At 48.5% G+C, this 13,273-nt stretch overlaps 1 protein-coding gene and 1 long non-coding RNA gene across 11 annotated transcripts in view; one reads left to right on the top strand and one right to left on the bottom strand.

The window, feature by feature from the left end:
• Positions 1–13,273, top strand: part of TBC1D14 (TBC1 domain family member 14) — a 123,839-nt gene that overhangs the window by 70,731 nt on the left and 39,835 nt on the right. Inside the window, exon 1 of one of the 10 annotated variants that reach the window (XM_015137953.3) lies at positions 6,900–7,025. The exons of the other annotated variants lie outside the window; for them this stretch is intronic. Within the exon in view, the coding sequence (XP_014993439.3) occupies positions 7,023–7,025 (3 nt within the window). The 5' untranslated portion in view covers positions 6,900–7,022. Of the gene's footprint in view, positions 1–6,899; positions 7,026–13,273 lie in introns of those variants that run through there. 10 annotated transcript variants of the gene reach the window in all.
• LOC106998242 (uncharacterized) lies at positions 5,878–6,327 on the bottom strand. Its single transcript, XR_001444640.3, has 2 exons — positions 6,189–6,327; positions 5,878–6,081 (listed from the first exon to the last, which is right to left on the bottom strand). It is a non-coding gene; the product is annotated as an uncharacterized LOC106998242 (long non-coding RNA).

Below are 13,273 nucleotides of genomic sequence, written 5' to 3'. Positions count from 1 at the left end.
AACTGACACAAAGAGAATAAAATTAGCAAAAGGAATGAAAAAAGGGGATACCATTACAGACTCCACAAAAATAAGACAATAGAATGTTATAAATAACTTGTCTTTTTTTTTTTTTTTTTTTTTAAAGACAGAGTCTTGCTCTGTTGCTCAGGCTGGAGTGCAGTGGTGCGATCTCAGCTCACTGCAACCGTGCCTCCCGGGTTCAAGTGATTCTCGTGCCTCAGCCACCGGAGTAGCTGGGATTATAGGCATGTGCCACCACGCCCAGCTAATTTTTGTATTTTTAGTAGAGACAGGGTTTTGCCATGTTGGCCAGGCTGGTCTAGAATTCCTGGCCTCAAGTGATCCACCCGCCTCAGCTTCCCAAAGTGCTGGGATTACAGGTGTGAGGTACTGCACCAGCCACATAAATTTGATAATTTAGATGAAACGGTCCATTTTCTTGAAAATTGCAAATCACCAACATTCATCCAAGATGAAATAGATGACCTGAATCATCCTGGAATTTATTAAAGAAGGACCAGATGGTTTCACTGATGAATGCTACTGAACATTTAAAGAAAACACCAATTTGAGAAGAAGAGGGAGTACTTCCTGATTCATTTTAAAGGCCAGTACTACCCTGATATCAAAACCAGATGAATCCAGTACCAAAAAAACTACAGGCAAATATCCCTTATGAAGACACACCAAAAAATTCTCAACACAGTATTAACAAATTGAATCCCATAATACATTAAAAAATTGTAACCATGACAAAGTGACATTTAGCCCAGGAACATAAAGCTGGGTCAGCGTTTGAAAATCGATCAGTGTAAGCTACCATACTACCAATTTAAAGAAAACCACACGATCCTATCAGTTGGTGCAGAAAAAGCATTTGATAGAATTCAGTGTCCATTCCTCATAAAAACTCTCAGCAAAGAAGAAATGGAATGGAACTTCCCCCACCTGAGAAAGAGCATCCACAGGAAACGGCTACAGCTAACATGCTTAATGGAGAAAGACTGAAGGCCTTCCCTTAACACTGAAAACAAGACAAGGATGTCCACTCTTACTATTCCTGTTCAACATCGTATCGGAAGTTCTAGCTGGTACCTTGCTCGTGGGAATGCACAATGGTACAGCCATTCTGGAAGACCAGTTGGGAGGTTTCTTAGAGGTGAAACATATACTTACAATTAGCCCAGCAATCCCACTCTTAGGTATTTGCCATTGAGAAATGAAAACTTGCGTTTGCACAAAAATCTGTACATGTTTGTAGCAGCTCTTTTCATAATCTTCAAGAAATGGAAACAACCCAAATGCCTTTCAATGAATGGATGAATGGTGGTACATCCCATACAATGAAATATGACTCAGTTATAAACTCACCTAACACCTTGGGTGAACCTCGGGCATTCTCTGAAGGTAGAAAGTCAGTCTCGAAAGCTTGCATGCTGTGATTTCATTTGTATCACATACTTGAAAAGACTAAGTTGTAGTGATGGAGATTCACAGTGCCAGGGGTGGGGTAGTGTGTGACTACCGAGGGCTGACACAAAGGAGGTTTTGGGAGTGATAGAACTGTTTTATTTCTTGATTGTCATAATGGTGGCTAAAGACAACATTTTAGAAGTCATAGGACTACATACACCAAAAAGCTAACCGTATGTTTATTCAAAAAGTAAACTAACATGAGTTAATCATTTAGGGTTCTTTTGACCCAGCATTTTCATTTCTGGTAATTTCTCGTACAGAGGAATTTGCATATGGGTGAAATGACAGTTGTATAAGGGTATTGATTGCAGCACAAGTGATTGGAAGCTATCTAAATGTTTGGCAGGGAATTGGTGAAATCCTACATGAAATACTGCACTGACCTCACAAAGAAGATGGATCACCATTTGTATAGTGTGCTCTATGTGGATAAAGATACACGCACATCCTTGTAAATGCAGAGACCATATTTGGAAGGATACTTAAAAAATAGCTAATAGTGGAATTTCTTTGGCGAGGAGACAAACCGGGTATGTGGGAGATAGGAGGGAGACCTGCTTCCCACTGGATACACTTTTGTACCTTTTGTATTTCGTTCTATGTACGTCTACTGAAAATAATTTTTTTTTTTTTTTTTGAGATGGAGTCTTGTTCTGTTGCCCAGACTGGAGTGCAGTGGCACGATCTCGGCTCACTACAACCTCTGCCTCCTGGGTTCAAGCGATTTCTGGCTAATTTTTGTATTTTTAGTGGAGACAGGGTTTCATCATGTTGGCCAGGCTGGTCTTGAACTCTTGACCTCAAGTGATCCGCCCACCTCAGCCTCCCAGAGTGCTGGGATTACAGGCGTGAGCCACCGTGCCCAGCCTTTAAAATAATTTTTTTTTTTTTTTTGAAACGGAGTCTCGCTCTGTCGCCCAGGCTGGAGTGCAGTGGCGCAATCTCGGCTCACTGCAAGCTCCGCCTCCCGGGTTCACGCCATTCTCCTGCCTCAGCCTCCCGAGTAGCTGGGACTACAGGCGCCCGCCCCTGCGCCCGGCTAATTTTTTCTATTTTTAGTAGAGACGGGGTTTCACCATGGTCTCGATCTCCTGACCTTGTGATCCGCCCACCTCGGCCTCCCAAAGTGCTGGGATTACAGGCGTGAGCCACCACGCCCGGCCAAAATAATTTTTTTAAGTGTGTAGAATGACAGAAAAATTGTTGAGGAAATGATGAAACCAGAGGTCAGTGGATGCCCCAAGACACAACTCACAGAATCTCATGTAACTCCTAGAGGAGTGCTACAAATTTTACACTGAGCTTTCCAGTGGCCAGAGCAAAGAGGGAAACATTATACAGCTGGTGACCCAGAGTTGAAAGCTGAACCTACTCTGGAAGTTTTGGCTTGTCAAGGTGGTAGATACCATGTTTGTATGGTACTGGGATCTTTTGGTGAAGAACAAGTCTATCAGGAGATTATCCCATAAAATGTCTAATCCTCATTCATCCCCATTAATGTTGGGGTTTAGAGAAGCAGCAGGTTCTTCCACATGATGCCAAAAGCGAGAAAGAAGGAAGCGATCTTAAGTTTCTACAGGGGAAATGGCAGCATGGTTGCTTAATTTGCACTTTACTTTTTAGTCTTCTGTTATCCTGGTAACAGTTTATTTATTCTGAGGAGTATAAATTCATTATCCCCAGTGCCTTTTAACAATAAAGACTGAAATTCCTATGTAATGCTTAGTGCTTCCTAAGATTTGCTTATTTTTCCTAATGTGGAAGTGATAAGTTTCCCTGTTAGTTGGAGAGGGTAGTGTTCAGAGCACCCTTTCTTTGGTGCAAACACTCTTGTTTCAGATCTTGTGTTTAGTCGTACGGGTGTGTCTCCCCAGAAAGAATAGGAATTCGGGAACAGGAAACACATTTATTCTTTCACAGCTCTTCACTGGAGCCTTTCACAGTACTGGGGTGAGAGGGGTGTCGGGCCTATGAACGTGGGGTTGAGGCGGGCGGATCACGAGGGCAGGAGATTGAGACCATCCTGGCTAACACGGTGAAACCCCGTCTCTACTAAAAATACCAAAAAAAAAAAAAAAATTAGCTGGGCGTGGTGACGGGCGCCTGTAATCCCAGCTACTTGGGAGGCTGAGGCAGGAGAATGGCGTGAACCCGGGAAGTGGAGCTTGCAGTGAGCCGAGATCAGGCCACTGCACTCCAGCCTGGGCGACAGAGCGAGACTCCGTCTCAAAAAAAAAAAAAAAAAAGCCGGAGTGTGCACCTTGGTTCTGTCATTTACACTCAGTCGTGTGGACTTAAGCCCACAGCTTTGCCTCTCTGAGCCTCAGTATCCTCTGCAGAGGCAGTGCTCACATTGCCTGTGCTCGTGAGGGTGAAGTACGATGGAGTGTGGGATCGTGGAGCAGTGGCTGGCATCCTGGCATCCCGTGGGAGCTCCAGAAGCGTGGGATCGTGGAGCAGTGGCTGGCATCCTGCAGGAGCTCCGGAAGCGTGAGGTCGTGGAGTAGCGGCTGGCATCCCACGGGAGCTCAGGAAACGTGGGGTCATGGAGCAGTGGCTGGCATCGCGCATCCCATGGGAGCTCCGGCACAGTCAGGACCCCTCATTGTGGTCTCCTGCCATGGCTAGACCTTCAGTCTTGTGTGCATAGAAAAAAGCCAGCCACAGACGCAAAAACAACCTTGCTGCAGTAATAATTCAGTGTGGTTGGAAATTGCAGTTGGTGAAATCGATTTTTTATGCCATCTGAATTAGCTTAGAAATTATTTTTGAAAACTTTAAATACAATTTATGAAAAAACACTTGTCAAATATTCAAATGATAGATACAAGATGGGAAAATCCTTTTCCCTGAGACTTCACAGCCCCTGTCACAGGAGTCTCTGATGGTTTCATGTCCTCCCTCCCAGGCCTTTCTCTGAGACAAATTATGTATGTGTAAATTTCATCCACACAAATACATTTACATGATGTAATTGCAGACTGAGTTCTTTGAGTACCTTCTCTCTGATATGTGTGGGGTGCTTAGGAAGCTTGTTAAACACATAACTTGAAGCTGTAGTAGCCTGTGATTGTAAGGAGGGGACTGTCTGTGTTGTAAGTCTGATTTCTGGCTGACCTTGGACTCAGCAGTGGTATCTGCAGGCAGGCGGGTGGCCCATTGTGTACTATTGTGAACGCTGAAGAGATGGTGCAGCTTAACTGATGTCGCTTCCCAGAAAGACCAAGAGAGATGCCCCTGGGAGCTTTCGAATGCTTTTGCCCTCGCCTGGGCAATTTAATGTGTTAATGTGCCCCACTTAGATGGAGCAGCTGTTGACATTTTGCCATATTTACTTTATTGTGCCTTTATTTTAAAAAAAATTGAACCATTTGCAGTATTATGGTATCTTACTGCTAAATACTTCAGCACACAGCTCTTAAGAGTAAAGTCATTCTCCTACATAACCATGACTGTTACCACACCCAGGAGAATGATGGGGAGTTCCATAGTAGCATCTGATACCCCAGAGCATGTTCTCATTTCCTCAGTTGTATCAAGCTGTTTTTGAACCAGGATTCAGTCAGGTTTATGTATTGCCTTAGTTATATGTCCCTTTATTCTCTTCACATAAAACACTCCTTTTTCTCATGACTTTTACCTTTTTAAAAATTAAAATGATCATAGGTCAAAGATTTATGTAATGCCTTGAGGAGACCAGTAAGATGGTAAAACTTATGCCAAGAGCATTTGAGGAATTAGGGGTGTGTGTGTTTATACACACATATATGCATAAAACCCAAAAAGAACTAGAGTAAGATGGCTAGGTTAGATTTCAACGAACAAACAAACTGGTGACAATAAAACATAATCTTTGGGGTTATCTTTTCTTTTGGACATTATCTACAAGTTAGTATGTAACTTCACGGTATCTGGGCTTGAATGGAGTAATAAATAGCACAGGGTCAGTGTCCTAGAGAAATAATCTTTAGGCTGCCATGCTAAAAAGGGCCCAGGAATTAATTGAAAGAATAATGCTTACTCCTGCTTTTGCCTTATTTTCAAATTCTGGATAATTGTCTTAAGGCGTTCCCTAATCTTTCCAGCCAGAATCAGCCTCTTTCCCTTTTATCGTCCTATTCCTTTTTAAAAATGGCTCGAGGCATAAATAATATACCATGAGATCCACTCATTGTAAGTGTCCCACGATTTTAATAAATGTATACAGTTATGCAACTATCATTGCAATCTAGTTTTAAAATATGTTCGACATCCAAAGTTTTATTTTTCATCACCCAAAAAAGTTCCTTCGTGCCTGTTTGCAGTTGATCCCACTCTCACCCCCAGGCAAACATGAATTTGCTTTCTCTCTAGAGATTTACCTTTTTAAGAAGTGTCACATAAATGGAATCATGGGATTTTCTTGTCTGGCATCTTTCATCTGGCCTAGAGTTTTTGAGGTTCATCCACGTAGGCCCACGTCTCAGCAGTTTCTTTCTTTTCATAGGCGTTTCCCTGCTGTTCATGCCCCCGCGGTTGGTGGACATTCTGGTTGGTGTGAACAATGCTGTTGTGAATGTTTGCACGCAAATCTCTCTGGTCGTATTTCTCTTGGGTGGGTTCCTGGGAGTATGGTAGGTGGATGTTGAATTATAGAAGCTGCACCATTTTACAATCCTACCAAGGATTTAGGAGAATTCCAGCTTCTCTGCGTCTTTGCTGTCACTTACCATTGCCCTTTTGATTTTATCCTGGCAGATGTCACAGGCTTCCTCTGATGGCGACGTGTCTGCCGGCGATTTGGTAGTTCTGAATCCCAGGAGATCTGCTGGGGGAGCCTTGGGCGAGGCCCTGTCACGGGAGAGCCTCGTGTTGCCGCAGACCCGGCTTGTTCAGCCCTGGGACGTGGGGCCCGCGGCTGACCAGACGTAATTTTGACCCGACATAGTCCCTACGGTGTAGGGTCAAAGTTTAAAGACTGTTTTTAAAAACCGGAGGTTTCACCGGTCCCGCCAGCTTCCGTCCCCCTCCGGCAGCCCCGGGGCGCCCGGTCGGCTTCTCCAAGTGTTTTGTGTGCTCTCTGACGTTTTAAACTCAGGTACCTGTTACTACTTTGTGAAAAACCGTAGGAGCCACGGTAGCCTGTAAAAACTGCTCACAGTCACCCCGCCACCCAGAGCTCACCAGTGCGAATAATTTTATGTAATTTCTTTTGGCAACACGTTTCTCAGCTCTCGGGTGATCTTTAAGGCAGAAGCTGGCTCTCTACCTGTCGGCGCGCGTGTTTCCCGGTGCTCACGGCAGGTGGGGCCGTACCATGGGGACGCCCCAGCCCCGCCCCCGTGGGAGGTTCCAGCCAGGCCTGACGCGCCGAGCCGGCAGCACGGATCGCCTCGCTGCGTCTGCGCGCGATTGAGCGGCCTGCCGCCCCGCCCCGCCCCGCCAGCCTGAGGAGCCGCCGCGTCCGCCGGCCCGCCAGCGGTCCGGGAGGGAGGGAGGGAGGCCGGCCCTCCGCTCGCTGGGCATGGAGCCTCCGGCCGCGCGCCTCTAAGGCCCCGGCGTTCATGGTGAGTCGGGGTGCGGGCCGGTGCCTCTGCCTGCGCCCCAGGCCTGCCTGGTCCCGGGGGCCTGTCCTGTCCGGGGCCTGCCAGCCCTGCGGCCCCGCGCAGGTGGAGTGTGCGAGTGTGCATGTGTGCGGGTGTGCGAGCATCACGTGCATCTGTCCTCAGCAGCCCGAAGCTTGCTGTGCACGCTGCTGATGCGCTCTCCTCCGTGGCACTCTTTGTGTCTGTGCTTCCACATATTTCCTTCTTGGGTTCACGTTTACTGGGACGACGAGAGACAGCGCGAGCGAGCACGTCCTTTGAGTCCTCCTTACCCTGTTTTCAGAGCCGGGCCAGGCCCAGCAGCCCCCTTAGAGGCCAAAAGGGCCTCGCCGGCGATCCGATGAGCCTTTGTATGGAGATGAGACTGCGCTCCGAGCTCTGGAGCCCAGTGGGGTGGTCAGGTTGCAACAGCAACCAGGCGTGTTAAAACCTAGTTCCTTTGAATATGTTTCATTCACCAGTCCGCATGTTAACTTTTGTGTTTTCGATGCTCTGGGAGGAATATGACTATTAGAAAAGGACTCCTGAGAGTGCTTTCCAGAATGCCAGCATTCCCAGTAACATAGAGGACGCTTTCCAGGAGGGGACTGCAGCTGGTTAAAGAATCCAGGCCAGAGGAACCACTCAGGTGTTCTCAGCGGTTTTACTTACCATGAGGTCAGGCTTCAGGGGTTACCCGGGGCTACCTTTTGGAAGGTGGGACCTTTGTAAGACCTGTGCAGGCCATTATACCCCCTCAAAATGGCAAAACGGAGCCCCTCCCAGATTCTAAATTAGGCTCCCCACTCCCAGACAATTGCTTTTACAAATGGCCAAGTGTGAGACCAGCCGTGTTGCGGACACTTTCAGTCTCGTGCCCTTTTCCACAAGCAGCCCTCTTAGAGTGGAATGTTTTGAAGAGTAATTTCATAGTATATAGTGACACTCATACTCCTGTCATTTTTGGGCACCTGCTTTGGCTCTGCACCTTATGCTCGTTCTCATTTAGTCTTCAGTTGTAACAGAGGAGGAAACAGGCTTGGGGATGGAGGAGGAGCTCAAGGTCACGCTGCTGGTGGTGCTGGCTCAGACCAGGCCTGCTGCTGTCCCCCAGTGCTTCCCCAGGTCCTCAGCCTCTGCAGATGTGGTGGCCGTGCTGTCACGGCATTAGTTCAAGTCTTTTGATAGGTACCACTCGGATGGCTGGCCTGCCTTGGCAGCTTTATTCCAGGTGCACTGCCAGATCCTCAGGTTATTTTCACGGGTTAATCTTGATATTGGAGACAGTGGAGTCGGAGATTTAAGCACAGGATTTGACTGATGACCCTTTCTTCTTCTAGCTAAAATAGATTTCCAGGGAGCCAGAGGCCACCTTGCTGGAAGTCAGGGAGCTTCTACTAGCAGGTTATTGACATCACTGGCTATATTTTGTAGTGTTCCTCCAGTTCATAAGTAGCATTGATGACCCTTCTTGTCTTTCTACCAGGAATACTTTCTTTTTTCTTCTTCTTCTTTTTTTTTTTTTTTTTTTTTTTTGAGACAGGGTCTTGCCCTGTTGCCCTGGTGCGGTCATGGCTTACTGCAACCTTGAACTCCTGGGTTCAAGTGATCCTTGTCTCAGCCTCTTGAGTAGTTGGGACCACAGACACAGCACCTCTGTGCCAGGCTTAGGAATACTTTTTCATTGTTTGAGAATCACGATCCTTTCTTTTCCCTCTTAAGACAAATGTGCTTTGAAGCAGGCCTTCCCCCCCCCTCTTTTTAAACTAATGTTAAACCTAATTCAGGAGTCTCGTGCTCTTCTTGTCTTTAGCACTGGGCAGATCACACGTGGAATGTAGACCCTGCCCCTGGATGCGTCTCAGGGGCTCCCCATACCTCACAGTCTCTCATCTGGCTCTCCCCTCTCTCCTGGGGCTTGTCCCAACACCTCTGGGTAGCGTGTTTCTGGAGCAAAACAACTTTGACTCTGCACCATTCCCGGTTCAAATCCTGGTGCTAACATGAAGAAGCCTGCTTGTGGGCGTCTCCTGGCCACTGCTTCTGCCATCAGAGTGCCTCTTCCTCTTGGCCTCTAGCCCACATCTTACTTGTCTGTCCACTCAAGTGGCTCCTTTGTGGAAGCTTCCCATGTCCCCCTGGCCTCAGGCGTCCTGCCCTTCCTCCCACAGTATGTGGCTCGCCCCTCCTGGCATGCCTCACGGTCTCACCTGTGTGGGAGCCTCTGCCTGCATCGTATTGCCCCTGTGGAGTGAGCCCTGCTGGGTTCGAGGTTGAGGGTCTCCTAAAGTGCCAGGCCCACGTGGTCCCTTCCAGATTAGCTTCCTCTTTTCCACATGGCCCCTTCCCTCTTGCCCTGCTTGCTGAGCCTCTTGCACATGGCCTCTGCATGAGACTGGGGCTCTGCTCAGGCACCCTGCCTCTGTGCTTTTCTTCAGCCTTAGCTGGGTCATCAGACCACACCCCACAAGTTGGCTGCTAGTGAGGTGCGCCTGCCATGTTGGTATGGTCTCGTCTTTCCCAGCATGATTCCTTATAAGTTGCCCAGAGCAGGGACTTGGAGCAACTGTGCTTCTAAACTGGCAGCCTGCAAACTTTTTTGAAATCATCCCCAGTTAGACACTTTAAATTGAGACTCATTGTACTGACATAACTAGGTGTAAAGCTGAAGCAAACTGTCTTTAGGTACTGTGTTTTATTGTTTTATTTTTTTAAAAAATGCTGTTATGACCAATCAAACTGATCTGCTGCTAGAACTTTGAAGAACCTTGTTCTAAATTGCTTCTGGGGGCTGGGTGCAGTGGCTCACACCCGTAATCCGAGCACTTTGGGAGGCTGAGGCGGGTGGATCACTTGAGATCAGGAGTACAAGACCAGCCTGGCCAACATGGCGACACCCCGTCTCTACTAAAAATACAAAAATTAGCTGACCCTGGTGGTGCACGCCTGTAATCCCAGCTACTCGGGGGGGCTGAGGCAGGACAATCACTTGAACCTGGGAGGCAGAGGTTGCAGTAAGCCAAGATTGCGCCACTGCACTTCAGCCTGGGTGACAGAATGAGACTCCTCAAAAATAAATAAATTCCTTCTAGGGTTGTCCAGGGTGGCAGCTGTCACTTAATTGGGCAGTTTATTTTACCTGTTAGGCTGCAGGGCTTCTGACGAGCACAGCAAGACAGGCATTATTACTTGGTTTAAACCAAGAGACTTCAAAACTTGGTCCCATGTGGAGACAGAGCTTGGGAATGAAAAGTTGGACCGAGGTGGACCACACCAGTACTTACCTGCACCCAGAAAGGGCTTGGCACTTGAGGGAGTGAGTGGCCAGCCATTTTACATATGTTATCTCATTTGACCACCACAGTGGTCTGTACAGTTGCTACTGTTTTATAGCTGAGAGCAGGCTGAGAGACAAGACGACTCACCCAAGCCAGTACATAGAACTCTGGTTTTCTTTCCAGAGCCTTAGCCCTTGCTAGCCCGACCCTAGGGCTGATAATCCACAACTGAGTGTTCTTTCCCCAGGTGCTGTTTCTTCCCCTCCGGGATCCTGGGAGCGAACAGTTCTCTTTCTTGTTTCTAAAGTTGGTTTGTCTGGCCTGGACAGTGAGCTTACTGTTGTCACTTCCAGGTCGCCCTGGGAGAACCGGGTCTAGAGCAGGACCTGTCACCATTTCCAACGCCGTTTCTCTTCTAAAAGGCTGCCTGACGTTTTGGAAAGGGCATTTGTCTGGGATTTCAAGTATGAGCAGGCCAGGCCCCCTCTATCACTTTGTTATTTTAATCATGTCTTGGTCTGTGATTAAAACATAAGCATCTGACCCTACATCTCTGCTAATCTGTGCACTTAATTCAGTATTTGAGGTTTCGGTCATGGTTGTGAAAACTACTGAGATTGAATCTGAATGATGGATTATTTCTGATGCATGCCTGCGAGAGGCTTGTGTGAATTCTGTGATGAGGAATATGGCTGCGGAACCCCAGTGCGTGGCCTGTGACCCAGCTTCCTCGCTTGCCCGCTGGGCGAGTCACAGACACCTCTGGGTCCCCACATCCCTTTGGTGCACAGGGAGTGCTGGAGAAACGGCAGCCCTTGTTGGTCTGTGGCACTTGCTTTTTCTTCTCCTCAGACCTGAAACCACTGGAAAAGGCAGAAAACCGTGCCTGCCTCAGGTGGCCTGCGTCCCTGCTTTTTTTCCTTGAACCTTTGTTGGGCCATCTGACCGCAGCCACAGCTTCGCGCTGGTGAGGTACAGCGTGTCCTTGTGCAGCTGCCTTGTTGGCTTGGTCTGGGGTGGGGTAGCCCCTTTCGGGGGCTGGTGTGGAGGGAGATGGAGTTAGCCCAATGTGGTCTGGGGGTGGGGTAGCCCCTTCGGGGGGCTGGTGTGGAGGGAGATGGAGTTAGCCCAGCGTGGTCTGGGGGTGGGGTAGCCCCTTCGGGGGGCTGGTGTGGAGGGAGATGGAGTTAGCCCAATGTGGTCTGGGGGTGGGGTAGCCCCTTCGGGGGGCTGGTGTGGAGGGAGATGGAGTTAGCCCAGCGTGGTCTGGGGGTGGGGTAGCCCCTTCGGGGGGCTGGTGTGGAGGGAGATGGAGTTAGCCCAATGTGGTCTGGGGGTGGGGTAGCCCTGCTGGTGTGGAGGGAGATGGAGTTAGCCCAACATGGTCTGGGGGTGGCGTAGCCCCTTTGGGGGGCTGGTGTGGAGGGAGATGGAGTTAGCCCAGTGTGGTCTGGGGGTGGGGTAGCCCTGCTGGTGTGGAGGGAGATGGAGTTAAACCAGCGTGCGCGCGTAAAGCACTCGGAAGTGCTGGGCTTGTTAGCGTCAGCCGCTGCCGCTGTTTGTTGCTGTTGGTAATAGTAAGAAGCTCTGACTGAAGCGATCTGACGTTTCTGGTCATGACTCAAGGCTTTTACTTCCTTTTACTCCTACTTTTTGTATCTGTGCCGTTGGCAGCTTGGCAGGGCTCCTGGATTGTTCTTTGGCACTAGAGCGTGGTTTCCTGCCTTTTCCGTGGTTTCAGGTCTGAGGGGAGAGAAAGCTAGTGGCGCAGAGTAACAAGGGCTGCCCTTCTCTGGCAGTCCCTGTGCACCAGAGGCTGTGCCGTCGCCTCATTCCTTCCAGCCGCCCTCACGGGGTGGGGCAGGCGGGGTTTCCCATTTTGCAGATGTGGAAAGAAGGCTGAGGGATTTGAAGTGAGTACCTTGCCCTTGCCCGAGGTCATCGCTGGTGGTTGGTGGATCTGAATTTGCTTCCAGAGCTGTTTGGCTGCAGAGACCACACCTAAGCCGTGTAGGACTCAGGCTTTCCCCTCTAAAACTGCACACCTGTGGGCTTGAGTGTATTCACAGATGATGTTGGGCCTGCTCAGGGCGGCAGACTGGAAGGAGTCCTGCAGGCCCAGCCTTGCTGGCCGTATGCTTCAGGCAAGTCACTTCACTTTGAACCTCAGTTACGCTGTCTGTAAAATGGGTGACACTTACCAAGCAGATTGCTATGAAGACAAAATGAGTCCACACGCACAGAGCACACAGAAGCCGACAGACATGGGCATCCACATCCTGCCACGGCTGATTTTGGGCCCAACATCTCTGGCCTTGGCATACAGTTCACCAGACCAGGGTCAGCAGATAAGTAGCACCTCATGGGGTATGTGTTACTAATTCTTGTTAAAATACAGCATGCCTCAGAATCTTAACACACAGCTTTTGGCTGATTTCCTATGAAATTGGTGACTTTGACATTCAGGTGCTAGACTTGAAGCTTCATGAGGGCCAGTGTTGTGTTAGGTCATGACTGTGTACCCCGTATAGTGTAGATGCTCAGATGCTTGAATCCAGCAAGGAATGAGTCCGTGTCTTCAGTTTCTGGTAAGTGGAAGTAATTTTAGAATTGTAATGAAACCATGTTAAGCCATAGTAGACAGTGTTAAGACATGTGACCATGTACGTCCAGGTGTACAGAAACCTCCCCTCCCAACTGCTGCTTGGTGCACATCCTTCTCATAGCCTGTGTATTTTGAGGAAATAATGTATTTCTTTCTACTTTTTAGAGGCCTTTCTGGCTAAGAGAATAATTGCTTGCTACATAATTTCACTGATAACACCCCTCTTGACAGCTAGTGTCCCTGAAATTCTTTTAGCAATTTCTTACCACCTCATGACAAACGTGAAATCTTAGGTTAACGCTACCTTTCTTTGTCCTGTCTTCTCAATGAGATTATCTTCCCTTCAG

Source organism: Macaca mulatta, chromosome 5 (genome assembly GCF_049350105.2).
Source record: "Macaca mulatta isolate MMU2019108-1 chromosome 5, T2T-MMU8v2.0, whole genome shotgun sequence".
NCBI classification, from domain to species: Eukaryota; Metazoa; Chordata; class Mammalia; order Primates; family Cercopithecidae; genus Macaca; species Macaca mulatta.
This window is presented reverse-complemented; position numbering and strand designations above follow the sequence as displayed.